Raw genomic sequence first — 27,814 nt, 5'->3', positions numbered from 1 at the left:
GCCGTAAGCGTTTTTCCCCGTAGACATTTCATAACTGGACTGCTCTCAAAAGCAAGGCGAGAAAAGTGGAAACTGGAAAAGTCAAAGATTATGCCATAAAACTGGGTGTATTAAAATATGAAGGCTAAGATTCAAAGGAATGTAAGTGACATATACCGGCTACAGACGAGCTGTCCATGGTATAATCCTGCCCAGTGTGTACAGCAACATTAAAAAAAACAATGTTAAAGCTGTAAGCCAACATCCAAGCCAAATTTCTGTGTTTTTAATTAAAGAGGTGTATAATTGTGCTTCAGATAAATGTTCTTCATGGGTTGTAGTTGTAGGAGCGCTGGACCACATAGTCTGTAAAAGAAGGAATCCAATCTTTGGTGAGAGTCCAAATGTATGTGAACCAGGGGTAGAAAAGCTCTGGCTGTCTCGTAGCTCCCGTGATGATGATGTTCAGCGCGGCCTCTGTGGCGGGGTAGGCTGGCATGTTAACCTTTCCCCTAGGATGCAAAAAATTCTTGCAATTAACTCATATAAACAGCATAAATGATTTGACGGCAAATCTTTTTATGCATACTAACTTGACTTTGCTCATGGCTGTTTCGGTATCAATGAGCCCCAGTGTGCACACAGAGATGGACACATTGCTCTTCTTCATAGCCAACTCATGACGAAGAGACCCAAAGAACCCATTCAAGGCACTTTTTGTTGAGACATATGGAGCTGTTAAGGGACTGGGCATTTTACCTGTGAAGCATCAACAGCTGTTAGGGCTTTTCTAGAGTTTTCAAACGTAACATGTCTCGACTTTCCTCTGCTAATCGATTCTTGGAGCTACTTTTGGTTGCTCTCTTATGTGGTTCGATAACCAAGGAGTCACCACAGCAGGTCGCTCCGCATGCTTGACTAGGCAGCTTTTTCTTTCTTTACACTGGATCCCCTCAGGGAATGTGTCAGGAAAACTGGATGGTCCACTACAGGACATTAGGCAAAAACACATGATGGCTAAGGTGATAAATATCACTAATGTGGCTAAATTAATTAAAATTTGAAATTCATCTTGGCTCATTCTGTTGTTGATAGCTGATAAAAACTGAGCAGTCACTTTAATGCTAAGCTGGTTTGTTGTTCTCCTACTTGGGAAGCATCTTTTAAATTATTATGTAAAAGTGATTAACAAAGAAATTTATCATACTGTACATATCACGTTCATGAAAAAATTATATTACTACTATTTTTTCATTAGTAGAGGTAGAATTTGCCTTTAAAATTAAAGCAATTAAGTAAATTGTAATTGGTGAATAAAAACAATAGCAAGTATTGTAAATAAAGTGTAATATAGCACAGTATAGCCCCCATGGGCCTCTAAGAGGTTTCTTCCTGTTGAAAAGGAGTTTCTCCTTCCCAATGTTCCCAAGTGCTTCCTCATATGGCTTCATATGATTGTTTTGATTTTCTCCGTATTATTGCATGGTCTTTACTTTACAATGTAAAGTGGCTTAAGGTGACTGTTTTTGTGCTTTGGTTGAACTATAAAAACAAACCTACCTGCAAGTGAGGAAACAATCACCAGCGATCCTTTATTTTTCTCTAGGGAGGGCAAAGCTTTCCAGGCCATCTGAATATAGCTGAAGAAATTGATCTTTGTACACAAACAAACATTCATGAATGAGGGCATTCCTTTCATTTTATGTTTCTGATAGAGCATCAAAATGCTCCGTTACCTTCATCAGCCACTTGGCATGTTCTACGTCCCCATCCCACATGGCGACACGGGTCGAGCCGATGTGATTGAGAACCAGGTAATCCAAACCTCCCAGCTTCTTCAAGGCAAAATCTACCACTCGATCAAGGTCAGACTCATTGGACATGTCTGCTGCTATATAAAAAGCCTCCTGGGCTCCCAAACTCAGACACTTTTCTACTACCTGTTAGTCACAATCAATAAGAATGGCATTAGTCATATAGCTAAAACTGCTACTCCAAAGAACTAAAGAATATCCTCATGTGCCTTCTGAGCTGCTTGATTTCTAAAATATCATCCCTGACATGACTTACATAAACACTAGAACTAAATGACAGCATCTTAGTAGAATTTGAGTAGTTTACATATTAACTAACCTTCTGTAACGTGTCCTTGCTTCTTGCTGTAATAACAATCTTTGCTCCAAAGCGGGCATAATGATATGCCATTTGTTCGCCGATGCCTTTACTGGACCCAGTCACCAATACCTTGGCACCTCTGAGAGATTCTGGAGCAAAATTATATACTATACTAATTGTATGTCATTATACTAATACACAAAACATGGTAAAGGTGTAAGTGAAGCATTTAATAGCGATAATGCAGATGTGTTCAATGACCTTGAAACAATCCTTGCTGTTAATTGTCACTATATAAATAAAATATAATATGAGACAAAACTGTGTGCTCATATGCTGTTGGTGTTATGGTCTCGGGTTTGTGCTGAATTTGTGTTTTTTAGTAATATTGTTAACTTTTAGGTTCTGTTTTGTATTTGTATTCGCTCTCTGTGTTCCACTCTGTTCACCTGTATTGATTATGTTCACTTCTCGTTGCCAACCTGGTCTCCATCCCCAGTCAGTCAGAGTATATACAGTCTTGCCTTGCCCTTAGTCTTTGTTGAAGAGGCTGTTGTGGTTCTCTGCTGTTGAGCCAGTTTTGCTCCTGTGTGCTTACCTTGTTGTATTTCTTTTCTCTTTTCTATTTTTTTTGTAATACCTCGTCTTTTAGATCTGTCTATGTTTTGACTTTTTGCAACCAAATAAATAAAAGGATTGCATTTTGTTATTTTTGCCTGCCCAAGTATTGCATTTGGAACCCTTACACCACACAACCTGAAACTTTCAGGTTGAAGGACATTTGGAAAAGTTTCAGCCTTGACAGTAATGTATGGGGTGGTAAAACAGTCATATACTGTGCTTAATCAATAATCTGCCTTTTCGGGGACTTCTCTTTGTCCAAGAAACAGTTTTTGTTTTTGAAGTGATTCTGAGATCTTATCTTATCTTTTAATGTCATTGACATCCAGTTTTTTATGTGTTCACCCCTCATGCTTGATGATAGTTAAAGTCTTGTTTCCATCCACACATTAACAAAAAGAAGAAATATACAGAGCTGAAGTTTGAGAATATCAGATATCAGTATATCTGCAAATGTCTACAGATGGAAACAAATTAAATGCTATTGTCCATTTGTGAAATATGCCTGTTTAAAATGTCAGAGTGATATACAAGGTGTGGTAGGTCGTAAACTGGCTAGATGCAAAGTGTTGTAATTGTTGAATGGAGTACATGGCATGTGCAAGGGCATAACCAACAGTTCACTGACACAAATCAGATCAATTCAAATTCATTGCCTGTAGAAACAGATTTGCAAATCTCATAAACCCATATTCTATTTATATAGAACACAGAAAACATATCAAATGTTTAAAGTGAGAAAACATACTATTTAAAAAACACTGATCTTGCAGGGCGAGTGTGGAATTATTATTATTATTATTTTAATATATATAAATATAACCGTGACAATCAAACAGAATCAGAATGCAATGCTGCAGAGATGCCTGATCTCTTGCATGCAGAAACTTTTCCATATTCCTGGAATCTTTTGATGACATTATATAATGTCGGTGATAGGATATTTCAAGTTTTTGCTATTTTACTTTGAAGAAATTATTTCACAGTTTGTCCAACCTCTGCACATCTTTGTTTCTAAGATACTCTGCCTCTCCAAGACACTCTTTTTATACACATTCTTGTAGTTAATGAACCTAATTAACTGAAACATTTTCCTCCAGCTTTTTCTTTTTGTACCACTTACAATTCTAGTCTTTCGTTACCCCAGTCCCAACATTTTTGAGACATATGGCTTCCATCAAGTTCAAGATGAGCTAATATTGTTCTTAAAATTGTGAATTTTCCTGGCTTTTGTAAGTTCTCCATGTTCTATTGTGAATAAAATATGGTTTTAGGGATTTGCAAATCATTCCACTCTGATTTCATTTGCATTTCAAAGTGGTTAAATTGGTTACTGTTTTCATAAAATATCCTAAAAACAATAAACCTTTACTATCCTCGTCAAAGAGATATTTGTGGTCTATGCAAATCAGAAATTATGTTATATGTGTTTACTTATTATGTGTAATAACTTTACATGTTTCATTCGGATGAGCTTAAGTTTCACAGTCCTGACTGTATGGCAAACATTTGATATGGAAAATGTAAACTATAATATCCAGGAGTAGGTGACGAGAAGAATACAGGAATATATAATTCACAAATTCATTCACTTGACTTGCTTTTGCTGTGTGTTTGGATCATTACTCATCTGTAATGGGAAGTTCTGTGCCATCAATTTTGCAGCATTTAACTGAATCTGACAACTGACTGACTTACACTTCAGAATTCCTCCTGCTCTGTCTATCAGCAGTCTTAGATTCATGTTAATTCCTGTGAACCATTTGAAAGCAAGTTCAACACTTGAACTTCACTTCAGACCTGTTATCTGCTTAATTGATGCACACGTCAATGTAAAGATGTTTATTAGAGATTACTTTTAAGCCTCAATCAAATTCAAAAGCAAGGTCATGAGTTAAAAGATAACTACTTCAGTTTTGGAAGGCACTGCATGTTTTTATTGTCCACACAACTGTTTCAATCACTCAAACATTAACTACAGTGCAATGATCTTTTACCTTGTATGAATCTCTTAACTTTAACTTCTAACCTAAGTAAATGTCATATGCAGACCCCATTAAAATGCTTTTACACACTGTTTTCACGCCATTCATTTCATAAACAACATCCCTGCCTGTTGCAACCTGTAGCTCTAATACCACCTGTCTTTTATCAGCAGTATTGCTCTTAAGGTCATTGAACCAAAGTTTACAGATAAATACAGATTAATACTTGCTCTCAGTAACAATAAACATAATTGTACTTTACCTGCATCAAAATTGTTGGTCCATCTGATGGCCAGGAAAGCAACAAATATACAACTTAAAATAATCTTTATGAAAGCTTCCATTTTTAACAGCTTGCTGCTAGTTGTTTTGAAGTGCTGGGCTTTAGACAGTTCTCGTTTGTGGACACAAACTGCCTTTTATGCAACTGCATTCCATTCACCCTCCTCCTGTCGCTCTGTAAGGGGGCGTGTTTTCAAAAGTGGTTCACTGAACTTTAATAAGGCCTGCCGTCAAACTCAAAGAGAAAGTGCTTTTATAGTAACACATTTCCTTACAATAGGTTTGACTTTTTATTTTACTAAACCACACACTGTTTGATTTAATTAACAATAAATAAATCCAAAAAGATAAGACATCAAATGCCTTTTTGAGTCTGTCATTTTTAGCATCTACATGGATGTTAAAAAAATCACCCACAATAATGAGTTTATCTGAGCTGAGCACTAAATCAGACAAAAAGTCTGAGAAATCAGACAGAAACTCTGAGTACAGTCCAGTTGGACGATAGATGATAACAAATAAGACTGGTTTTTGAGTTTACCAGCTGGGGTGGACAAGGCTAAGCATCTGGCTTTCAAATGAATTCAAACTCAGTCTTGGGCTTTGATTTTGGTTTATTAATCTAGTGTGGAAAATTGCTGCCACACTGCACCCTCGGCCTGTGCTTTGAGGATTCTGACAATTAGTGTTGATTCGTTTAAACTAACATAATCATCCTGCTGTAACCAGGTTTCTGTCAGGCAAAGTAAATCAATTTGTTGATCAATTATTAGTTAACGTACTAACAGGGACTTAGAAGGAATGAGAGCTAGCTTTACAGATATTGCGCTCGACATAGTTACTCAACAGTCACCACAAATATGATGATTCCTCCATACTGTCACTAGATGGTGGTGAGGTCTCAATATTAAGGCAGCTCTAACCCTCATATTCTCCTCAAATATTACTAACATAGACAATGGTTCGCATACAATTGTTGACCACACTTTGGTTACTTATTGAACAAATAAATAACCCCTTGATAATGAAACTCTAGCACCACCATCAGGCCAAACCTTTAATTTAGAATAAATGTATCTTGTAAAGTTTGCATTCAAATTTTTTCAAAATTACTCAAAATATTAATGATCACAAGTGGATGAACCCTATTGGTTTTCAGTGATGGCATGACCTTTTCAGTAGCTCCACCATCAGGTCAAACTTTCAGTTTTAGATTTAGTGTGTCTTGAAAATCCTTCATCCCATTTTTTTTCTAATTTTGGGTGCACACCCATGCCCATTAGAATGAATCCTGGTGACTTTTGTGACCCTAGACCTTTTGCTCTAGTTTTACTCACCCCTCCTCTTTTCTTATCCGGGCTTGGGACCGGCAATGGCAGAGTTGAAGAGTTTTTGTTTTGTTTGAGGGTTTTTGTGTGTGTGTTTATGATATTTTTTACATATTTGGGATGAAATTTAACGATTTGTGAAACTGAAAATAATGACAACATCAGTGAAATAGTCAGAACATGGAAAAGTTCTTGTCCAACAGTCAAGTGTTTTGTCTGCACTACTGTACACACGATGTGCAGAGAGTGTGTGCATGCTCCTTGCAGATATATCTCTTGCATTGTGCACAGGTCTTCCTAGTCTTTGAATCACTCCTATTGGGACAAACCTGGCACCTGCCTGTTGTTTGTACCACTGGAAAAGTTGGGCTGAGACTTTTCTTTCTGTTAAGGCTCCTTTTCTTTGGTTTTGCATTTCTAATTATTTCTCCCGAGTCCACATGCTGGCTTTCTTTATGAGCTTGGCTCTCTGCTTCAGGAGAGCTGTGGTCATTTTCCTCATAAGGAGGAATATCCGTAAAGGTGTCAGTCTCCTGCTTCAGTCCAACCTGCTCCCCCTCATGACTTCTGCAAAGTTCCTCCTGTTACTCTTTAATCTGTGGAGGCTCTGGGCCATCCTGGTCCAGACTGGAGTTCCTCTCCTGGTTAAAAACCTGCTGGTCTGTTAAAACCTTCTCCTCATAAACATGCTGCTGTTAGATGTCTGAAAAGTCAAATACAGGACAAAAAATGGCAGAAAGCAAACATTTGAGAAAATATACACTGTTCTGAACCATTAGCAGGTGGTTCACATTTACCAGTGAAATTTAACGTGCACATATGTGACCAATTATTTGGGCACAGATGATGGTTTAGTCATAAACCATCATCTGCCAGTACTGACATCATTACTCCAGTGCAATCACCTTCGTGCCAGCCTTCTGTGAGCTAATCAGCCTTTTAAATCTCAGTGCTCTTCTGACTTTCTGCCTTTTACACTCCCATTGTGCAACCACTGAACCTAGCCATGTGGGAAGGCACAAGCCCATTACTGCCACCTAATGGATTGGAGTGTGGAGAGGAGAATTGCAGGGGAAAAAATCAAAAACTATATTCTTTCCATCAATTTTATAATTTGAAAATACTGAAATAACAGATTGCAAACTTTCTGTGTTTCCTTCCTTGTGCTGGTAAGCTACGATGAAACTTTAGTTTTGTTCATTTTCTTTCAACCAGTCTCTGGATCTTTTGACCCAAATGTGAATATGAATATTTTACGTTAAAGCTGATCTATAAGTCCTGTACTATTATCCCGTCTGATAATGTTTTTGATTTTCCTTTCAACTTGTGCTGCAGACTTGGATCAACAGACCGCATAACAAATCTCTTCCAAAGTATCATTAATCTTTATGTTAAATAATATGGCTTATTTGAAGAGTTTCAGTCAGGTTTCAGAGCTCATCACAGTACAGACACAGCTTTAGTAAGGGTGACAAATGATCTGCCGGAGGTTTCTTACTATTCGAAAGGGAGTTTTTCCTTCCCACTGTTGCCAAGTGCTTGGTCAAAGGGGGTCATATGATTGTTTTATGTATTATTATTTATGTATTATTAGGGTCTACCTTACAATGTAAAGCGCTTTAAGGCGACTGTTGTTGTGATTTGGCACAGTATAAATAACCTGCACTCAAAATCTGTTGTTGGATGAACACAATTTAATCATGGCACCTTTTTCCACGTGATTTAACCAAGTACAATAACCCATTTTTGACCATGTCAAACCAATACATTTGGCATTTGGTGGTTTGATGTAATCAGATTACGTTGGATCAACGTAGTATACTTACATTGACTTGAAGTGATTTATTTAAGTATGTAGAGTGAAATTTGTTTTAATTCATTCTACACAAGTTAAAAATTTCAGGAAAACACAATGAAATCTTGTTGTTTGAACAACTACTTTGTTAATCAAGGCAATTACTGCTAGTCTTGCCTAATGAACCAATATGCGGGTTGATGATTTCATAGAGACAAACAACCATTTGCACTTATATTCATGGGTAATTTAGAATCATCAATTAACCTAACTCTAATTACACACTGCAAACCAGCCAGATTGTGGATTTGAACGCGGGCCCTTCTTGCTGCGAGGCAACAGCACTAACCATCACGCCACCAAGCTGTCAATCCACACTGAAAAAAAGGGATTGGCCAACTCTTGGATTTACGCAAACATCTTGCGTGTATTTAACATAAGTGCCTCATGCTTTAAAGTTAAGTGTAACTATATAGTGTAGAAACTACATGATATGCAGAGAGGCTAGATTAAATTGTTCATATCATGTTCGATTGAAGTAAGTCAATAACTTTCAGTCTCGTACGCTTTGGATCGTGGTTTCAGGAAGGCATCCATCTCAGTCAAATCGAGCAAATTGGGTGGTTGTTACATTAAAAAAGTCTAATTTGTAATTTAAACACAATAATATCATGTTTCTATAAACGTAATTAAATCATGAAGGATCTGTATGAAATTCAACAGCTTAATTTGTTCTTGTTGAGATGACATGATACAATCTAGTAAGAGTGGTTAGTTGCTGAACTCATGAAATTCACAAGATCGCACGAGATGTCAAACTGCAGGAAAATCACTGGAGTTATAAGAGGCAGACAACTACACACACACCACGTGTATGCTATTGCTATTTATTGTGGTTTAACCTGTCAAGGACAAAAACGTACAAAAAAATTCTGCATCAAGCCTTGAAATCATAGCTTTCCTACTTTCATTAAGTCTGGATTGTTGGCATGGTGGTTAGTGCTGTTGCTTCACAGTAAGAAGATCCTGGGTTCAAATCCACAGTCTGGCTAGTTTGCACTGGTTTCTCTCTGGGTATTCTGGTTTCTTCCCACAGTTAAAAGTCATGCTAGAGTTAGGTTAATTGGTGATTCTAAATTACCTGTCAATGTAAGTGCAAATGGTTGTTTGTGATAGACTTATGAGTTGTCCAGGGTGTACCCTGCCTATCACTTCAGGGTTATTTTCCAGCCCTGCTGCAACCAGGATAAAGATAGGAGGATGGTAGTTGTTGTACATCCATTCAATTTTTATGGTAACCAGGATCTAGACTTTGTTGAACATTATATAATATGAAGAGAACATGTAGTATTTAAGTGACCAAGTAGTATTGGGGTAAAAGTTATTGAATAGTGTTGAAATAAAATGACAAAATTGTGAAGGATTAAAATATTCCAAGAGCTCAACTTACTTCATCTAAACATGTTTCAATCGCGTTTTATGAACACAAAATGCACAGGTTTATTGAATATGAAAAAGTTGTGTTGATTGAACTCAATTGTTTACGTTTCTGCCAAAGCAGAACATTTGTGTGCAACCGATGTCCACTATTGAATCAAGTAAATCCAACATGGCCTTTTTTTCAGTGCAGGCTTAACAAAACTAGGAAAGCTATGATTACAAGGCTTGATGCAGAATTTTCTGTACGTTTTTGTCCTTGGCAGGTTAAACCACAATAAATAGCAATAGCATACACGTGGTGTGGGTGTAGCTGTCTGCCTCTTAAAACTCCAGCAATTTTCCTGCAGTTTGACATCTAATGTGATCTTGTGCATTTCGTGAGTCCAGGCAACTAACCACTATTACTAGATTGTATCATGTCATCTCAACTAGAACAAATTAAGTTGCTGAATTTCATGCAGATGCTACATGATTTAATTATGTTCACCATAGAAACATGAAATTATTTAGCTCAAATTACAAGTTTGAATCTTGTACATCTAACAACCACCCAGTTTCATTTGTTGTTAGTATTTTTGTATATTAATTGCTTTTGGACATTAAACTACTTCTGTAACTTTAACTAGAGTGAACTAATGTGAGCTGTTGTAAAGGTGCCAGCTATTGACAAATTTTAGCATAAAAAACAATCTGCACTGTACTTTTATTAAGAATTTATCTGTATTTTCAGCTCAGTTGGTCTTTTGCTCCAAGGCTGTGAATTTCTGACTCCTAACGGTTTTGGCACTCCTGCCCTCCTGTGGACATTCAAAGCACTAATCAAGTTTTTTCAGAGAGTAAAATATTAAGTCTACCTTAATATGTATGACTGGCAATATATGGTGGCATTTGAGTTAGCACGCACAAGAAAAATCAAAATTTAAAGTTATTAGGTCTTCATACCTTTAAAGTCCAGAACAAATATTTCACTGACAAAAAACAAATATTTTTTTTCCATTTGCTTTTATGTGCATTATCCTCCTTTTCCTGTTATTACTACATACCTCACATGATTTCACATTCTTGACTTTATTTGTTTGCTTTGGGCTTCTCTATTGTGTCAGCCAAGTAGCTTCCTGACTACTCTTCACTTCTCCACTGAGCTGTAGCGACCTGAAATATGCTAAACTGCATTTTATGGTACAAAGACGTTTCTGTTGTGCAAACATAGATTATGGATGACTTATGTGGTCTGTTATTATGATCTACCTTTCCTTCCCTTCATTAACCATAATTAACACCAACAAACATGTCAGGGGGAAACTGGTTTATTGTTTTGTGTTCTTTATCAGCAGCAACATGAAACTTATTCATTTATTTCATAACTGAATCTCATGTGAGGTATTGAGTCTGTGTGTGGGAGGGCTGAATGGAGGGGTGAGGTTGTCTTATTAGTAGTAAATCAGACTTTTTTCTTTTGAGTTTTCAAGTACTAGTGCAATAATGTTTGGACAGCAGTGGCTGTACTATTGACACAGACACTAATGTCTAAAATGTTAAAATAGTAGCCCAAAAAGTAAAATCCCAAGTCCTGAGCTTTTCTATCTGTATACATATTATTACTGGACTGCTCTCAAAGTAATGATGAGAAAAGTGGAAACTGAAATGTCAGAAATTTTCCCACAAAACTTGGTGCATCAAAATGTCAAAGAGCTAGGCCAAAATCCAAATTAAATGTTGATATTTATAATTAGGAACATGTATAATTGTGCTTCAGTTGTGCTGAATAAATGTTCTTCATGGGATGTAGTTGTAGGAGTTCTGGATTATATAATCTGTGACAGAAGGAAACCAGTCTTTGGTGATAGCTATAAAGTATGTGAACCAAGGGTAGAAAAGCTCTGGCTGCCTTGTAGCTCCCGTAATGATGATGTTCAATGCAGCATCTGTGGCGGGGTAGGCTTGTACATCAGTGACGCCCCTAGGATAGAGAAAATTCTTACACTTAACTCAAAAATATCTCAAAATACACAATGTCAAATATTTCTGCATACATATATTTGACTAACCGGACTTTCTCCATAGCTGAGTCGGTATCAATAAGACCTAGTGTGCAGACAGAGATGGACACGTTGCTCTTCTTCATAGCCAGCTCATGACGAAGAGACCCAAAGAACCCGTTCAAGGCAAATTTGGTTGAGGTGTACGGCGCCACGAAAGGAGAAGTTATTTTACCTGTGAAGCATCAACAACTGTTAGAGTAGGAGACGCGTCTTCAGTAGCTTTCTTGGAGCTTTCAAACAATGTCAGAACTGGTTACGACGGGGAGTCAAAGTCCATTTTAAACACATTAGAGAACTGCTGTGTGTGTTTCAGTGTGCCTGTGTTTAATATTGCTCTTGTAATCGTCTGTTATTGTATATGATTCACAAGTTTCTATTCATTTGTCTGTACTGAATGTCAGTTGTTTGGTTTCTTTATTTGTTATATTGTTACGTGTTGTAACTTTTGTTGCCCCCTTGGCCATTTCAAATCTCTGAGCTCTCTAAGTCCAACTTTTCATCTTTTGGTCTAGTTTAGCTGTTCTCAAACTGTGTTAAGGGGCTCTGCTGAGGGGCCGAGCGCCACTGCAGAAGGGGAGGTGGGTAGGTAATGAGCAGGAAAAAATAACCAACTTGATGAATATGATTTATCTGAGTAAAATATTTTTTTTTAGAGTTCGCTGATTCTAATATACTGACCTTTATATCACTTTTCAACTCTGGTCACTTTTATTCTAACAACGCTTCTTTCAACTGCTCCCTGAATCACAAACCACACGGGATGGTTATGCATATTATTGGTAATGACTAATAAAAACTGCCTTATGAAAGTTTGAGAACCACTGGTCTAGCCAATTATTCTTTTTTTAAAATCGATTCTATATCATTTATTTCCTTGTACTTGGAAAGAACTTTGAAATTAATTATGAAAAAGTCCTTTTCCACAGTCACCTCTTCCAATATTTCTAGAGCAGGGGTGTCAAACTCCAGTCCTCAAGGGCTGTTGTCCTGAAACTTTTAAATGTGTCCCTGCTGCAACACACCTGAATAAAATTAGTAGGTCATTAGCAAAACTCTATAGAACTTGACTGCATGCTGAGGCGGCAACACCTAACCCTACTCAAGTCAATATAAGCATTTGGAAACTGTACTTCTTAAAGTACTTTTATTGCACCATGTTCGTTCACTCATGAGCTGCTGTAACATTAATCAAATGGCTGAATTGCCACCTCAACATGCAGACAAGTTCAATAGAGTCTTGCTAATGACCTACTAATTTTATTCAGGTGTGTTGCAGCAGGGACACATGGAAAAGTTTCCAGACACTGGCCCTCGAGGACTGGAGTTTGACCACTTGTATGTGCAAATCTTATTCTTTTGGTCACTACCGCCAGCCCATATAAATAAATGAGCATAACAAGGCAGACTGACCAGGAAATCGACAGCTTTGCTTCTGCGGTCAGCTTTGTGGTCACTTTCATGCTCTGGTGGGTATTTTTCAACTTCCTACCAAAACTTAGGCTCCTTCCCCAATAAAGATGTCCCCACGTCCCTTACACCAAAAAAAAGCCAACAACTGGACAATCAGTACTTCTGACTTTGACTGGCGCCCAATCCAGAAAACACTTTCCCTCTACAGATTCTCCTGCAGGTAGCTGACCCATGCTACAAGACCATTTTGGGCTTGTTTTAGTTGAGCTCACAAGAACTTATGGCCCAGCCACCTGGTGCACACAAACAAGCTCCAGAGTGGGTTATCAACTCTTGTCATCATAATACATTAAGTTAATCTTAATTACTGTATTACCATTACTTATTTATCAGTTGCAGTAGAAAGTGTCTTTAAAAAAATGTCAATTTAATTGTAATTGGTGGGTGAAAGTATTAGGAGGTATATATGTGCACACATACAATTTGTATTTTATAGTTTGTCATCATCTGCATAAAAAAGCATAAAGTATAAAAATGCTGAAGTAGTATAAAAACAAACCTACCTAAGAGCGATGAGACAACAACCAGTGATCCTTTATTTTGCTCAAGGGAGGGCAAAGCTTTCCAGGCCATCTGAATATAGCTGAAGAAATTGACCTTCACAAACAAACATTCATGAATCAGCATAGTCTCTCCATTTCCTGTTTTGAATGACCATCAAAATGCTCTCTTACCTTCATCAGCCATTTGGTGTGATCCACATCTCCCTTCCACATGCTGAAGGGGCTAGGCCCAATGTGATTGAGGACCAGGTAATCCAAACCTCCCAGCTTCTCCAGAGCATAATCCACCACTTTGTCAGGGTCAGACTCATTCGCCATGTCTGCTGCTATATGAAAAGCTTTCTGGGCTCCTAAACTCAGACACTTTTCTACTACCTACAGGCCAAAATCATTAAAAATGCACTTGGTTAGTTTTATGAAAGAACTAAAGAATGTCTCTATTCATGACTGGCACAAAACAACAGAACTAAATGGCAATCTATGAGCAGAATTTCAACCAATAACCTGTTATTACGTAAACTGACCTGCTGTAAGACTTTCTCCCTCCTTGCTGTGATAACAATTTGGGCTCCAAAGCGGGCGTAATGATACGCCATTTGTTCACCAATACCTGTACTGGCCCCAGTCACCAGTACCCTAGCCCCTTTGAGAGAATCTGAAACAAAGTTTTACCGTATTCAACATGGAATGGAATTGTTTTAATACATGAAAGGTTTATAGAAACAATAAAAATATGTGTTATTTCTATTAGTCAACAATAAATAGAGTAAATGACCACAGTAACTATTGCATACATTGTTAATGTGTCTAAGCATGCAGAAAAGGTTTTTAAGTGAACTTGATGACAATGAAATAGTTTAGTTTATCTAGAATCATTCTTTAGGCAGATATATACCCTAAAAAGATAAGCTAATCTTAGTCCTCCATTAGAGCTGGGCGATATAAGATTTTTTCATATCACGATATGTTTTTTTCATTTCAGGCGATAACGATATATATCACGATATAAGCCAAATAACTATATTTGTAAGATTTAAATGTGCCGTTGCTCACAAGTAAAATGTGAAATAATCACCAGCTTGTTTTGATTTAAATATTTATTTCCCATAATAAGTTCAACAGGGTAGATGTACTTAAGGAACATGTGACTTCAGTTTCAGATAAATAAAGGCAAATATTGCAAACTACACAAAAGGCAGCCGCTAAAGCGTTTAAGTTTCAAAATAGAACAAACAAAACAGACCACTAAATTGTCAATTCCACTTAGAAACAAAATATTAATTCTAAAAATAAATCTTAGTTTATTTTACAGAAGAACAGACAAAATTGACTAACTTTTGTCAATATCAAATAAACTGAGAACTAAAAGGAAATTCTCAATCTCTCCTTGTTGTATAGCTTAGCTTTTCAAACAGTTTTAACAGTTACTTTTGTCTGACAAAAGCCGAATGACGAATTAGCGCTTTCAGTCAGAGATTGAGCATGCACCGCTTTATTGTATTTCCAGACTTGCTTTCGGCACAATTTACAGTGCGCGCTACTCTGTTTTTTGTCAGACTTGAAATAGCCGAAATACCTTCACACTACGGAACTTCTGTGGCCCTTCCGTTCGACAATCTCTCCGGTATTGGAACCATCATCTGTTTTTTCTTCGGTAACCTTCGCTCACGCTCTCGGTTGATTTTTCTCTAGTCGGCACACTCATTTCCTTCATTACCCGGGCTGCACGGCTGCAAAAACAAATACACATGTGCGCCTTGGCACTTGTGCTGTACGTATCAAGTCACGTGAGGTGACGCTGCGGCTGTGATTGGTTCGGCTCTGCGCTACTTAATTTGGATTGGCTGTTCTTTTTTTTTTTTTTTTTTAAGAGGACAAGAGAGATGAGGCCTATCGCAATAGTTTAATTTTTCTATCGAGAAAAAGTTATTTCGCAATACATATCGTTATCGTTCTATCGCCCAGCTCTATCCTCCATATATTGCTTCAGGGCAAAGGGCATTTGAAACTTTTCCATCTTGAGAAATTGCAAAATGCATACTCTTCATTTGGACTAGTAAAATGCTTGTTTATTGTGTTTATTTATTTATTTCACCAGAATTTCCATGCTGTATTTTGTTTTTGAAGATCCCATATCACTCGTTTGTTGCTTTAATTCTTTGCCTGGTGCTATGAACATTTAAATATCCTGCAGGTTTAAAAATTTTCACTCCCCATGCTGGAGAATGGAGCCATATGTCAGTACCCTTTTCCTCTCAAAGGTTTAGCTAAATGTGCAATCAACTGCATGCTCTCCCTCTCTCTCTTATTCCACTTCTTATTCCCATGAAGGGTTAGGGTTCATGAAGCAGCCATTCAAACTGCATTTTTATTACTAACCAAAGCAAACACAAGGCATCTGAAACAAATCGTCCTGCGCTGTCGTACATTTGTGAAATATAGGCATTTAAGCTTTAAAAAATGTGGTATTTCATAAGGTTACAGTGTTGCAGAGTAGAGCACATGGGATATGCAAGTATACATAACACTAGTCCACTGACATGGACCGCATAATTTCATTGCTTGTGGAAAATTGACTCTACAGTGTGTTCTCAAAATGTGCATAAATGCAGGATTCTCTCTTTGGTAAGGCCTTGGTCACAAGCGGAGAGCAGAATATCATCAATTACTCGCTCACTTTGTGCTGTTTCTACTAAATTTCTTTAACAAATCATTAAATTGTTACTATTACCTTTCCAAGTTGGCAGTAATACCCACCCACACCATAAAACTGCCTTTTATTTGTTAACAATGTGGCATGTATTAGATCACAAACCTTTTTTTTCTAATATAAATTGTTGGCTTCATTTTTTCAGATTTTATGTATCCTTTTTTTAATAGCAAAGTCTGACCTGGCATTTTTACTCAGAATTCTGATATCTGCTGTTGTTTTTGTTGTTTTCCGGGCCTTCTGTACATTGTTTTTTTCAAGAATGTAACTGGTAATTTAAACATTCCTGTGGTTTCTGGGTTTATAGCTCATGTTTTTGCTTTTTCAGCCTTTGATTCCATCATTAATTCTTCGAAACCCATATTGAACATGCAAATTGATTTCTTGGACTCAACTTCAGACCTTTTATCTCCTTAATCTGGCTACACCTGGCAATAAAGCCTCATATAAGTTACTGGCCCGGGTGCTTTTGAGCTTCAAAAATCAAATCAAATATTAAAAAACATCAGTTTCGGGGTTGACTACACATGTAATAGATGTCTATTAAAAACAGACTTCATATGTATAACAAACGATGACTATATGACTATAATAATGAGGTGTTACGAGATACTAAGTTATAACTACGACATAACCGAGTAGGCTAGCTAGGATTCCTGCACGTGAGTCTTCCCTTTTTCATGTGAAACCTTCATTTTTAAGTTAAGTAAATCCGTAAGTGTGACTCTATTTAGCTGTATTTACCTAATACATTGCAAATGCATACCACGCATATGTTTGGACCACTGTAGGCCCAACACCTATCACATTATTGTCTGCTGGACAAACCTGCATGCCTGCTGCAAGTTTGCAACTAAAAACAAGCAAGTACTTTCTCACAATGACAAAGAACAGAGTTTACCGGCATCAAATCTGGGTGAAGTCCATTTGGCAGCCAGGAAAGCAACACATATACTAGCTAAAAGAACTTTTGTGACAGCTCCCATTATGACAATTTGGTAGCAGCTGAGCGAAAATGCTAAGCTTTAGAAGTTTCTGCCAACTTTCACAATCCCAGTTTGAGAAAACAAAGTGCATTTTATGCAACCCACTATTTCTCCCCTCCTTCCACTTTGTAAGGGGCGGGGGTTGGTCAGACTGGCCTGCCCTCTTTCATGGACACAAATCATTTTTTTGTTACTTTAATACTTTTAAAAAATCTATATATTTTTTTAATTTACCAAAGCCCCAAAATCTTTAATTTATTTGCCTATAAATTTATAGTTTAAAAAATCAAGGCTGACGAATCTGCGCCTCCGAAATTACATCCGCCCTGACTTTTGAAACAGCAACTTTATTTACACAACACTGGTGCACACGGATCATCAAGCAGGGTTGTCCTTCAGTGAAGCTAACCAGCTAGCCTGATCTACGGCTCATTGTCAGAGTTCTCGCAATAACAGCTTCTTAAAGGAGAATAGACCGCGCTGAACGATGGCGACGAGGATTTGGCCTGTTATGAAGTTAGTATTTTTATTTCAACTTCCGCGGTTTCGTATACTATCACTGCTCTAAATGCTCTTATTGAAAATTAAGCTAACTTAGGCTAAGCTAGCTGTCAGTCATACCAGGTCATTTTCAGTTGTTTTCGTTTTAGCTCCAATATTAAGACTTAAAATATGCTTTTCTTTATGGAGTTTAACGTTGGGCTGATATACTAACTTTCTGCAATAACGTGAGTTAATGTGGGCAGTTGTAAATTTCCCAACTATTAACTGATAACTTAGCATCAAGGAATAATTTGTTGTTTACTTTGATAATAACTACGTGTGTCTGTAGTTTCAGTTTGCCCTGTTGGGAAATTGGGGTATTTCAGATTAATTGCATTACTGCATCTGTTCTTTCATTTCCAGACTGGCCACCAAGGTGACCATTGCAGGAGGAGCTGTCTATGTTGCCTATGACTCTGGTCTCTTGGGAAACAGTGAACAGGGCTCAGAGGCTCTGCAGAAGGCCAAAGCAGTAATCCCACCCGCCATGGAGGAATGGATGAAGTACTTTGGTGTGGAGGTACAAGATGCACGTCATAAACATCTAGGTCTTCCTGGATCAGTGCCACTAGGCCTAATACAACATAAAGTAAAATGGTTTTAAAAAGTCATTGCATTAAATAGATCAGTGCTGCAGACAGCAAATTTGATGACTCATACCATAAATGTGTAGAAATTTCTTTTTGCTTTCTAGCCTTTCTCTTATGAGATCAGAAACGCTCTAATGAATACATAGTTACAGTACAATCATGACATCATCAACCTTTGTGAGGCATGTACTTTGATTCGTGGTAATGTATGCTGCAGACCTAACTAGCTCTGGAGCAGGTTGTGGTCTGGGTTAGAGCTCATCAGGTTGAAAATATAGTCAATAGCAATTCTAACAATTCTTCAGATTCTCCTGTGTCTTAAGTCTGGTAACTGAGACTCACCAGATTTAAGACTAAGACTTTATTAAAGTAAATATCTTTTCCAGCATTACTGACCAAAGTGCTTAAAGCGCTCATGCTCATACAGCACTTTTAATACTACTGGACTGTCCGTTTCTTCCCACACACACTCACACCACTCCTTTAGCTTCAACACTGCTGTTGCTATATGCCTGTATTATTTAATCTTTTCAAATTTTTCAGATATCATAGTTGTAGCTTTGTAAGATCCACCCATGTTTCTGACTGGTCGACTGCTGCCAACATCTTGCTGAATACACTCACAGCTAGATTTTTTTAACTCTGGCTTGGCTTAGTCGATAAACACCTTTGTAATTCTGCTCATCATGGTTCTCAGTGTTATTTTAATTGAAGTCAGATAATGGAAAGATATCCAGGAAATGCTGAAATTGCTTCATAGTACAGGTCCTAGTTCTTGCTGACAAATCAGTTCAAGTGATTAAAAAAAACAAACAAACAAACAAAACAAAGAAAAGAAGCAAGAGTATTTATCCATTTCTTACTTATGATTTTATTCACGAACTCCAACAAGCAAGTTTTCACTTGAAACAATGTACAAATGTGTCTCCTCCTCATGATTTTATTTTAAAACCTGATTTGTTTATTTATGCATTTATTTTTTTATTACTGTTTTGCACTGGACAGAATAGTAGTTGTATTGTCCAGTTATAATAAACACTAATGCAAACTAATGCACCTTATCCCTCTTGTCAGGCTCAGCTTCCAACCATACCTAAGATTGAGTTCTCTCCTGTGGACGCGTGGAATTCTGGTAAGAATTCAATTATTTGTTCCTTTTTTAAAAAAGCAAGGGTAAAAATTTACTGTGGTCACAAGTTTTGCACAGACTTTCTGTTGTGTATTTCACTTGTTACATGCAGTAATAGTTTTAAAATTGTTTGGAGGCAGTAGTTTGTTTTAAAATAATTTTGGTATTGGTATTACTTTTGGTCTAGACCCTATATTGACCCTGATTTTTCAGTATCTAAAACCCAAACTTCTCTTTTTTCTTTTGTTGCAGGCGTACGGTGGACGATTTCAAATCTCTCTGAGGCCCCGACAAAAGCCACTGAATACACAAGTCAGGGGCTGCAGTACTTGAAGGACCTCACAAAGTGAACATGAACTCTCTGGGCAGCCTCACATTATCAGTCCTTTTGACTTTTGCACTTGACATTACTTCTTCAAATGTTGAACCCTGCCATAAGAATGAAGCAACACACAACGTCAAAGAAAACTGCTTGATTAAAAGATTAAAAGCAAGGAGTGTACTCTGCTGAATGGGTACTGTGGTTTTCTAACTGATAGTGGCCTTTGGTGGGAGATGTACATAATGGGAAGAAAATTTTATTTTTAAGAAGGCAATCTTTCATTTTGTGTATACCTCAAAATTGTGTATACCAAATAGTTGCTATCAGCACTGTCCAGTAGAGAGTGTTATTCTGCCCTCACCTTGCCCAAAAAATGTTAAGAATATCTGTATGTGTGTATATATATATATATATGCAATTTCACTATTTGTGAGCAATATATCAATCTTAAAAGATTTTGTCTCATCTTTAGTTTGATCTATCGAGTCATATAACATAAAGTGCTCGGTCGACAAAAAGACCATACAAATGTGCAAAAATCTTTATTAATCATGACAATAATAATGACACAGTTTACTGCTGATTCTGCTACAACTTGAAAAGAGGGGGAGATGACTGAAAGCGTGAGGAAGAGCACACGCAGCCATTTATGATCGGTTGACTCCACTGTACACGATGCAGACACACTCCACAGCACCGCGAGCGGTGATGTTTAGTGTCATCCTTTTCTTTTATTTAAATGTAAGAAAACATTACCCATTCTGCCACGTGTTGTCACTTCTTCACATCCAAATAAAGTTTCTAAACCTTGAGGCACTGATCAGATATGATGCATGCAGAAAAAAAAAGCAAAGGCTGAAAAGACTGAGGCCAGTTCAGCAACTACAACACGGTAACGAAAGCGAGATGACGTCCACGTGGCAAGCAAACAGAGGCTTAGTTTCCCAGACATTGATTATGCCTAATCTTAAAATAAATTTCTGATCCCAGTGGAGCTCTTCATTGAAATTTTCTTATGTTTAATCCATGAGTGGGAAACTGGCTGCTCATATTTGCAAGACTATGAGTTCCAAAGGCAGGAGTCAAGATTAGTCACTGAACAAATCGGTTGATTACAATCTTTAAATATTCATATTTTAATTAATGTACATTACTTTTTCACAAGAAGCTGGTGTGGCATTTTAATGAGATACTCTAATAAACTGAAGTAATCACAACAGGCAACATTACAAGTAATTTTACACAAGTTTCGTAGATTAAATACTGTCATTATGTACTGTAGCTATTTTTTTCTTTTACATGCGCGTATCTTAAAGCGAAATTCTGCCACATTTGCACTTAAGGAAACACCGTTTGGGGGAAACTATTAAAGTGTACCATTACCTAAATATGTAAACTTTATACAATAAAGTGCTCCCCACAACGTCAACAGTGAGATTATACAACCAATGATAATGTGCATTATGTTTGAAGAACTTTTTCAAACTGCATTAAGAGCACACACACATCACTAATACAAATTGATAGTTTTAAAACTTTGCTCCAGCTGTCAGTGTTGCCACTTTGAAATGAGGACCAAATAGCAGCCTCCGGGGGCAAAGATTCATTAAGAGCACAGTCAGAGAAATGGTAAGTACAGTATTGCAAAATGACAAGCCGGAAGGCACTTTATGACATCAGTGGGATCAAATTCATATGCAAATTTAGTACTTCAATTACCAGCACAAACATGTTATTTGCGCTCTTGATGTTAGGATTTAGGGCCTGTGCAGAAACCTTCCTTCAAGGTCACAAGGACATGTTCAGCACGAATGGCATATGCAGCGTGTAGCCACTTCACCAAGCCACGAAAGCTGCAATACTTCACGTGGTGCAAAGGTGCAGGGATATGTTGGCTTTTAAAAAGAATTAGCCTCAATTAAGATGATTTTACAATGCAACTTCCATTTATCTCTTCTGGTATTAAGTTAATTTGATATTCTTTGATGAACACACACACACACACACACACATTTGCATCTGCCCATTTCTTTTAATAACTACCTCAGTGGAAAACACCTAGTCCATAGGTGTGTGTCATACTTATCGTCAATTTAGATAAGCCAACATAAAGTGCCCTTTGAAAGGAGATATTAAGCAGCTTCGTTAGTCACTGGAATTCAATTAAGAGGAGCACTTTTGGGGACAGACGTGAAAGTGCTGCACAAATGTTGTGCAGTGCAATCTTTGACTTTGTCCAAACTTTAAAGTTGTATTTAAAGTAGAGCAGCAACAACACAACAAAAACTCTCTCTCTGCAAAACAGCCAAGCATAGCAGTGCTACAGTTATGCTGTGCATACAAATAAAAAAAGAAATAAAAAGAGATTGCACTGACTTCTGAACAATAAAGCATGTCAGCTATTTAACCCTGTCTAGGCTTTGAATAACAGATTGTAGCAATGAGTGGAACAGTAGCAGGTGGAGAGATGTCGGGGAATGAGATAAAAGTGTCCACTATCTCTAGGTGGTTTTGACAAGGTCATAGACATGAATATGAAAGTCATCATCATATTTGATGTAGTAGACAGAGGGCTTGGCCGGGACCTGGTAGATGACCAGGCCTGTTCTCTTCACACCCTTGTCAGTAACGTACTCCACTTGTTTCCCAACGAGACTCTCCGTCTCTTCTCCTGGCTTCCTGTCTGCAGGCAACAGGTGCTTGTTTTCTGTGGAGAGAGTTTAATCACTACAACACCAAGATTGTAATTACAGAAGAGATTAAGAGTAAAATAAAATCCTGCTGCTGGTGAAAGCTGTTGATAAAAAGAAAAAAATTAATGGTGTAATTGTCATAGTTTTCACAAATAAAAAAAAACTTACTTTGTTTTTATACTTGGCTTTGGTCCCGATACCTACTATAAAGGTCAAAGCATTTTGCATAAAGATCTCTCTATTTGCATTAAACTTCACTTGAAGTTAATGTGAATACCTATCTCTGCTACCTATCTCTGCCAAATCAGATGTGGAAATTTCTGCATGTCCAGACACAGGCTGGAAATGGTCGTTTAGTGATACTATTGATTCAATCCTTGGGCTTTATTTACACAGCATGGCAGCAATATTAGGTATCTGTAATACTCAAATTTAACTTAAAATACTTTATTTTTGCAGACAACGGTCGCTCCGAGCGGCACTTCCCTTAAAACACGCCATTCTGCCAGAGTGCTTCTAAAAGTAAATACGACTGATAAGATGGTCATGGGTTTTTTTTTAGCTCACATGGTATTCATGGCCAACAGAAAAAAAATGTATCAAATGATCTTCAAAGTGTAAAATTGATTTGCATACATAAAATGGGCCCAGTTTAACTAATTTCTAATGCCGTAGGACAAAAATGTTTACAACTCTGAAAAGTCTTGTATAAAACATGCCTCCATTGAACAGAAATTAGCAATACCTGCTTCAGGCAGAATCCTGAGGTCTCCTTCAGCATAGTCGTCCCACAGCTGGTACATATAAAGAACGGGGTCCTTTTCATAAGTAATATAATACCAGTTGGTCATAACTGGTGCTTTGGAGAGGACCATGCCTCTCCACTCATTCTTCTCTCCATCTTCTTTTTCAAATAAATGCTCCACCGCTTTGCCAACCAAGTCCTCCGCCCCTGGAGGTATCTTGACTTTATTGTTTACTGTGGAGACAGAAGCATGAAAGAGGACAATACAGACCCAGCTGTAACTAATTAATGATGAACTAATCAAGGCAGACACTGACTTACCAACTTTTTCTGACAACACTTGTAGGTTGGACACTCTCTCATCCTTGAACAACTCAATGCCATAGACGCAGTCAAAGCCATCGTATTTCACCATGAAGAGGGAAGGATTTACACAAACTCTGTCAAGTACTGTGCCCTTCCATTTGCTCTGATTCCCCCTCTCACGCCAGTTATGCTGAATGCGGACTCCCAGAATGCAGTTGGGGTCTGGGGTTACTGTGTCACTCAGTTCCCCGCTGCTCCGTTTTCTGGTAGAAACAAGACGAAGATGCAAGTCTGTGAGCCTGAGCCTTACACACAGGTCCAACAACCTAACCTAATTTGCTCTTTTAAAAATGCACCCGAGTCAAAATGCAGTATGACTTTTGTCACATTTGTCAGCTATTTGTTCATTTCTGTGGCTTCCACGTGATTAAAACACTTGGGGGGGGGGGGGGGGTTCTTGCAGTGACTTCTTTGTGACAACAATGGCACAATGTGACATCAAATACATACAGCAGACGCAGATCGACATACCTGCCCCTTTTCTTGGACATGCCTCCAGAAATGCAAAGGTTACTAATTAAGAGAAAGACAGGACAATTAGTTTGGCTGCCAAACTGACAAGCACATGTATGATGATTAAACATTAAGAGATGCCACACACACACATATATATATATGAAACAGATGCTGCCTGTTCAACAGACTGACAAGTCCTCGAGCCAATGAATTTGCATGACGGAATAACTTCCTGGGTATTTATTGACACAACATTACCATAGAGGTCACTGTATACTAAGACAAGTCTGTGTTTGTTATAGCTGACAGCAAGCCTCCCCTCATCTTAGGATCACAAAGTCGTAACAAAACCGACTGACAACTTTGAGAAAAGCCGTTTCACTGCAATGTGCGAAATTACAGGATTTAACGTTAGAAGGTTACAGTGTGGCGCAAAGGACTCACAAGTTACACATAAAAGCTAATTGGCAAGGCCATTAGACCCTTTACGTCACATGTACCCTACCTGTCCTGGACTAAAGCCAGCACACCACCTCTGTAGGTTATCAGAAACAGTCTTAGCTCTACCTCAATGCAGATGTTACTGTAGGTAAGTGTAGGCGGACACATACATCCAGCACACTCTTCGGTGTCTCTAATGGCAGCTAGCAAACACAGCTAAAAACTGTGTGTTTACAGCCTTGTTCACTACGTGGAACATATTTTCATTACCTTTAAGCAGATTTCATATCAGCATTGTTCAGTTCGTCTAGCAGAGAAATGTTGCCACACACCAACCCGCCTATGTAAAATCTCGCGAAACCTGTGGGAAAGGGAAAGGAGGGAAGAGGATACTCTATGTCCCGTCAAGCCGCGAGTCACCAGAGCCGTAGAGAAAAATGTGAGCAGGGCGCGGGGAGTGATGGGAAATGATGTTTTGGTTTCCGCGAAACTGCCTTTTTTTTTTTTTTACACAAAACATAAACAGTTTCCGACAGTGATTCGTGAATGCTGTCAGCTCGTGTGTTTCAGAAATATGAGAAATAAAGCGGTTAAGTCATTAGTACACGAGCAAGATGACAAGATAGCTACACAACACAGCCGACAAGCAGGAAAAATGAGGTCAGAATTTTCTATGACGCAGGAGTTGCCTATGGTTTCAATTAAAGGGACAGAGGGCATTTATTTTAGTTTTTGGCGTCACTGTTTGAGCTGTGAGAGCATTTCGTTTGTAAAATTAGAATATTACTCTAAAACACGGAAATTTAAAGCTTACAACAATACTTTATAACAATAAGGAAGCTTTTTTTTATTAGATGGACTTAAAATATTGTAAAAATAAATGTGCAGGCTTAGAAATAGGAGTTAATAGGTGTGGACAAATATTAGACACATGACAAGGACACGTGCATAGTGTGACCTTCATGTTTTGGGCTGCCTTAATCATCTGAATCAATCTTAATCTTATTTTAACAGATGCACAGAGCCAGTAACACATATTCAGTATGATGTTATATGAGCTTTGCAGTGTTTCCCATAAAGCCATTACTAGTTGCTCTCCCCCTAAAGGTATGTTAGAGTACTGCAGTTGTTGTTTTTTTGTTTTTTCAACATATTTTTTAACAGTCAGTCAAGCATAATTTCAAAAACACATTTTAAAAAAAGTAAAAACTGGAGGTTAATTTAAAAAAAATAGTATCCAATAAAATATTCTAGAGAGAAACAAATATAGTCAGGCTTAGTCTGGAGTGAGTTTTCGATATTTAATGGCAGAGACAAAAATGTTATATGGTTGAAATGCAGCAGTTATGAAGATGACAGTGTGTGAGGCCTTCTTTTTTTGTAATACCTAAAAAAAAATTTTTTTTAAAAACAACTGGAACGGGATGCAGCTGCCTCCCTGTGACTGAGAATGACAAAGATATTCAGTGAGGCATACAGCCTGTGCTTCTTGCTAAATATTTTAACTCTTCCATGAGGTATCATTATACTAGTATCACTGCATGATGAGGAAAATGATTTGCATGAATTGAGTGTTTCAATATTTAGTGTAATGTTCGGTACGCCATCCAGTTTTTTCAAAATAAATAAATAAAATCACAATGTACAATAACTGTAGAGCAAAGGTATTTTATTTTAGATTGTGTTCTTATTTGAAACACATTGAAGTGCAGCAACAGCAAAGAAGAAGAAAAAAGCATGCATGAACCTTTCCTAACCCTGATAAGTACACCTAAAGCAAAAGGATATCTGTGATGAGTGCAGAATTACAAAAATCATGGCTACAGCACAATAATCCAATCAAGCGTTGCGACACATTATCAGTTAGTCTAACTGGCCTAATTGTCATTCAACACCTTTTGAATCCATGCCCGGAAAGAAGATATGCGTGTGTAGACATCGGGGGTTTGGGGGTCTCCACATCGCCTCCCAGAGAAAGAGATAACACCCGCTGCATCTCCATCGCACACGAGCGGTCCACCTGAGTCTCCCTTGAAGAGAAATGATAAAGTACACTTAACAAGAAGTGAGCTTTGTTCAAAAATACAGGTTTTTCAGGTTTTCTCAGTGCTCAGACACTTTAGTCTCTTACTGAGCAGAAGCCTTGAAGGCTGTGGGATCCCACACCGCAAACCATCGACTGTGTGATGGGAACTTGTCCCCATCTCCTCTCGCATATCCTGTGTGGCAGAGTGGTGACGTTGACTTCCTGAAGCGTTTTTGGTAAGGTGTTGTTATCGCCTATATCGCCCCAGCCTGCTGTGATGCACTGGCTGATTTGATTCAGCGTGCCAGGTTTCAGAGAGATCACCTGAACTGCTTCAGACACTTGGGCCCTCCGGTTCAGCTGAGAAGGAGATCAACAACAGGAAAAATATTTTGAAAAGCTGAACGCTGGTAGGATTTGCATAACCTTAAAATCGTAAGTTATGTTTCTGTGCAAATTAGAAATGATCATGAAGAAACATTAATCCACGTCCAGTTGTTAGCAGACAGCCGTTGTTCTCACCTTGAGGAGCATGATGTCATTTTTGTGTCCATCGTAGCCTGGATGCGGAAAAGATTTGACCACAAGGAACTGCTGCTTCGTTGGCTCAGTACCTGTCAGGGAATCAACTCCCAGCACGACTGTGGGTATTCTACAAATTGCAGCAACATTTATTATGTTATCAAGAACCAAATGTTGATAATTTTTCTTCCATGATGAAGAAACCTATTATGATATGGAGAAAAACTGATAGAGAGGTTTTTTGTCAGTTCTGCAAATGCTGCTGATTAAAGCAAACACTGAATGCGTACCCACGTGTCTCACAATGTGCTGCTGTGAGTACAAAGTCCTCTCTCACTAGTGCTCCTCCACACAAATGGCGACCTTGAAGTTGCACTGAGGCCATGTAGGGGAGTGAGTGGGGGGCAGCATCTCGGCCTCCAATAATCCGAGAACTGTCAGCTCCTGAAACATAAACTACGACGTCATGGGTTTATAGCAATCCAGGACAATATGTAATTAGTAGTAGGATAGGTAGCAAATAAAAATTGCACAGTGTTTGTCAGATTTTAGATTTTTTTTTTTTTTTAAATCATAAAAACATGAAAGCTTACCACTGAGGAGAAACAGCAGAAGGAAGTATCTGGCTACCATGGTCACTGGTGAAATCCGCACTAAAGTTTAGGGAAGCAAATGTCTCTTTTATGTTCTTTTGTATTGCTTAAGTGTGTTTGCTAACATGCTGT

The 27,814-nt window shown here is 37.9% G+C and overlaps 5 protein-coding genes across 5 annotated transcripts; 1 reads left to right on the top strand and 4 right to left on the bottom strand.

Moving 5' to 3' along the window:
* Positions 1–250: 250 nt before the first annotated feature.
* On the bottom strand, positions 251–5,120 carry LOC116310062 (hydroxysteroid 11-beta-dehydrogenase 1-like protein). The gene is made up of 6 exons (XM_031726801.2): positions 4,963–5,120; positions 2,113–2,243; positions 1,716–1,919; positions 1,540–1,633; positions 573–738; positions 251–491 (listed from the first exon to the last, which is right to left on the bottom strand). The coding sequence occupies exons 1-6, from the start codon at positions 5,042–5,044 to the stop codon at positions 308–310; spliced, it is 861 nt and encodes a 286-aa protein (XP_031582661.1). The 5' UTR covers positions 5,045–5,120; the 3' UTR covers positions 251–307.
* A 5,716-nt stretch (positions 5,121–10,836) lies between these two features.
* On the bottom strand, positions 10,837–17,384 carry LOC116310027 (hydroxysteroid 11-beta-dehydrogenase 1-like protein). Its single transcript, XM_031726750.2, has 6 exons — positions 17,172–17,384; positions 14,085–14,215; positions 13,732–13,935; positions 13,561–13,654; positions 11,594–11,759; positions 10,837–11,505 (listed from the first exon to the last, which is right to left on the bottom strand). The coding sequence occupies exons 1-6, from the start codon at positions 17,254–17,256 to the stop codon at positions 11,322–11,324; spliced, it is 864 nt and encodes a 287-aa protein (XP_031582610.1). The 5' UTR covers positions 17,257–17,384; the 3' UTR covers positions 10,837–11,321.
* A 218-nt stretch (positions 17,385–17,602) lies between these two features.
* micos13 (mitochondrial contact site and cristae organizing system subunit 13) lies at positions 17,603–20,295 on the top strand. The gene is made up of 4 exons (XM_031726744.2): positions 17,603–17,772; positions 18,163–18,319; positions 19,464–19,521; positions 19,771–20,295. Exons 1-4 carry the CDS (start codon positions 17,744–17,746, stop codon positions 19,866–19,868), a joined length of 342 nt encoding a protein of 113 aa, XP_031582604.1. The 5' UTR covers positions 17,603–17,743; the 3' UTR covers positions 19,869–20,295.
* A 74-nt stretch (positions 20,296–20,369) lies between these two features.
* On the bottom strand, positions 20,370–25,173 carry LOC116310021 (spindlin-1-like). Its single transcript, XM_031726743.2, has 5 exons — positions 24,812–25,173; positions 24,116–24,157; positions 23,600–23,847; positions 23,279–23,512; positions 20,370–22,547 (listed from the first exon to the last, which is right to left on the bottom strand). The coding sequence occupies exons 2-5, from the start codon at positions 24,133–24,135 to the stop codon at positions 22,342–22,344; spliced, it is 708 nt and encodes a 235-aa protein (XP_031582603.1). The 5' UTR covers positions 24,136–24,157; positions 24,812–25,173; the 3' UTR covers positions 20,370–22,341.
* A 1,020-nt stretch (positions 25,174–26,193) lies between these two features.
* On the bottom strand, positions 26,194–27,768 carry LOC116310044 (mast cell protease 1A-like). The gene is made up of 5 exons (XM_039606475.1): positions 27,683–27,768; positions 27,380–27,533; positions 27,090–27,219; positions 26,673–26,927; positions 26,194–26,571 (listed from the first exon to the last, which is right to left on the bottom strand). Exons 1-5 carry the CDS (start codon positions 27,720–27,722, stop codon positions 26,419–26,421), a joined length of 732 nt encoding a protein of 243 aa, XP_039462409.1. The 5' UTR covers positions 27,723–27,768; the 3' UTR covers positions 26,194–26,418.
* Positions 27,769–27,814: the final 46 nt, after the last annotated feature.

The sequence above is a fragment of the Oreochromis aureus genome, linkage group 23 (assembly GCF_013358895.1).
Source record: "Oreochromis aureus strain Israel breed Guangdong linkage group 23, ZZ_aureus, whole genome shotgun sequence".
NCBI classification, from domain to species: domain Eukaryota; kingdom Metazoa; phylum Chordata; class Actinopteri; order Cichliformes; family Cichlidae; genus Oreochromis; species Oreochromis aureus.
Note: the sequence above shows the minus strand (reverse complement) of the source record. Positions and strands in the feature narration are given on the sequence as shown.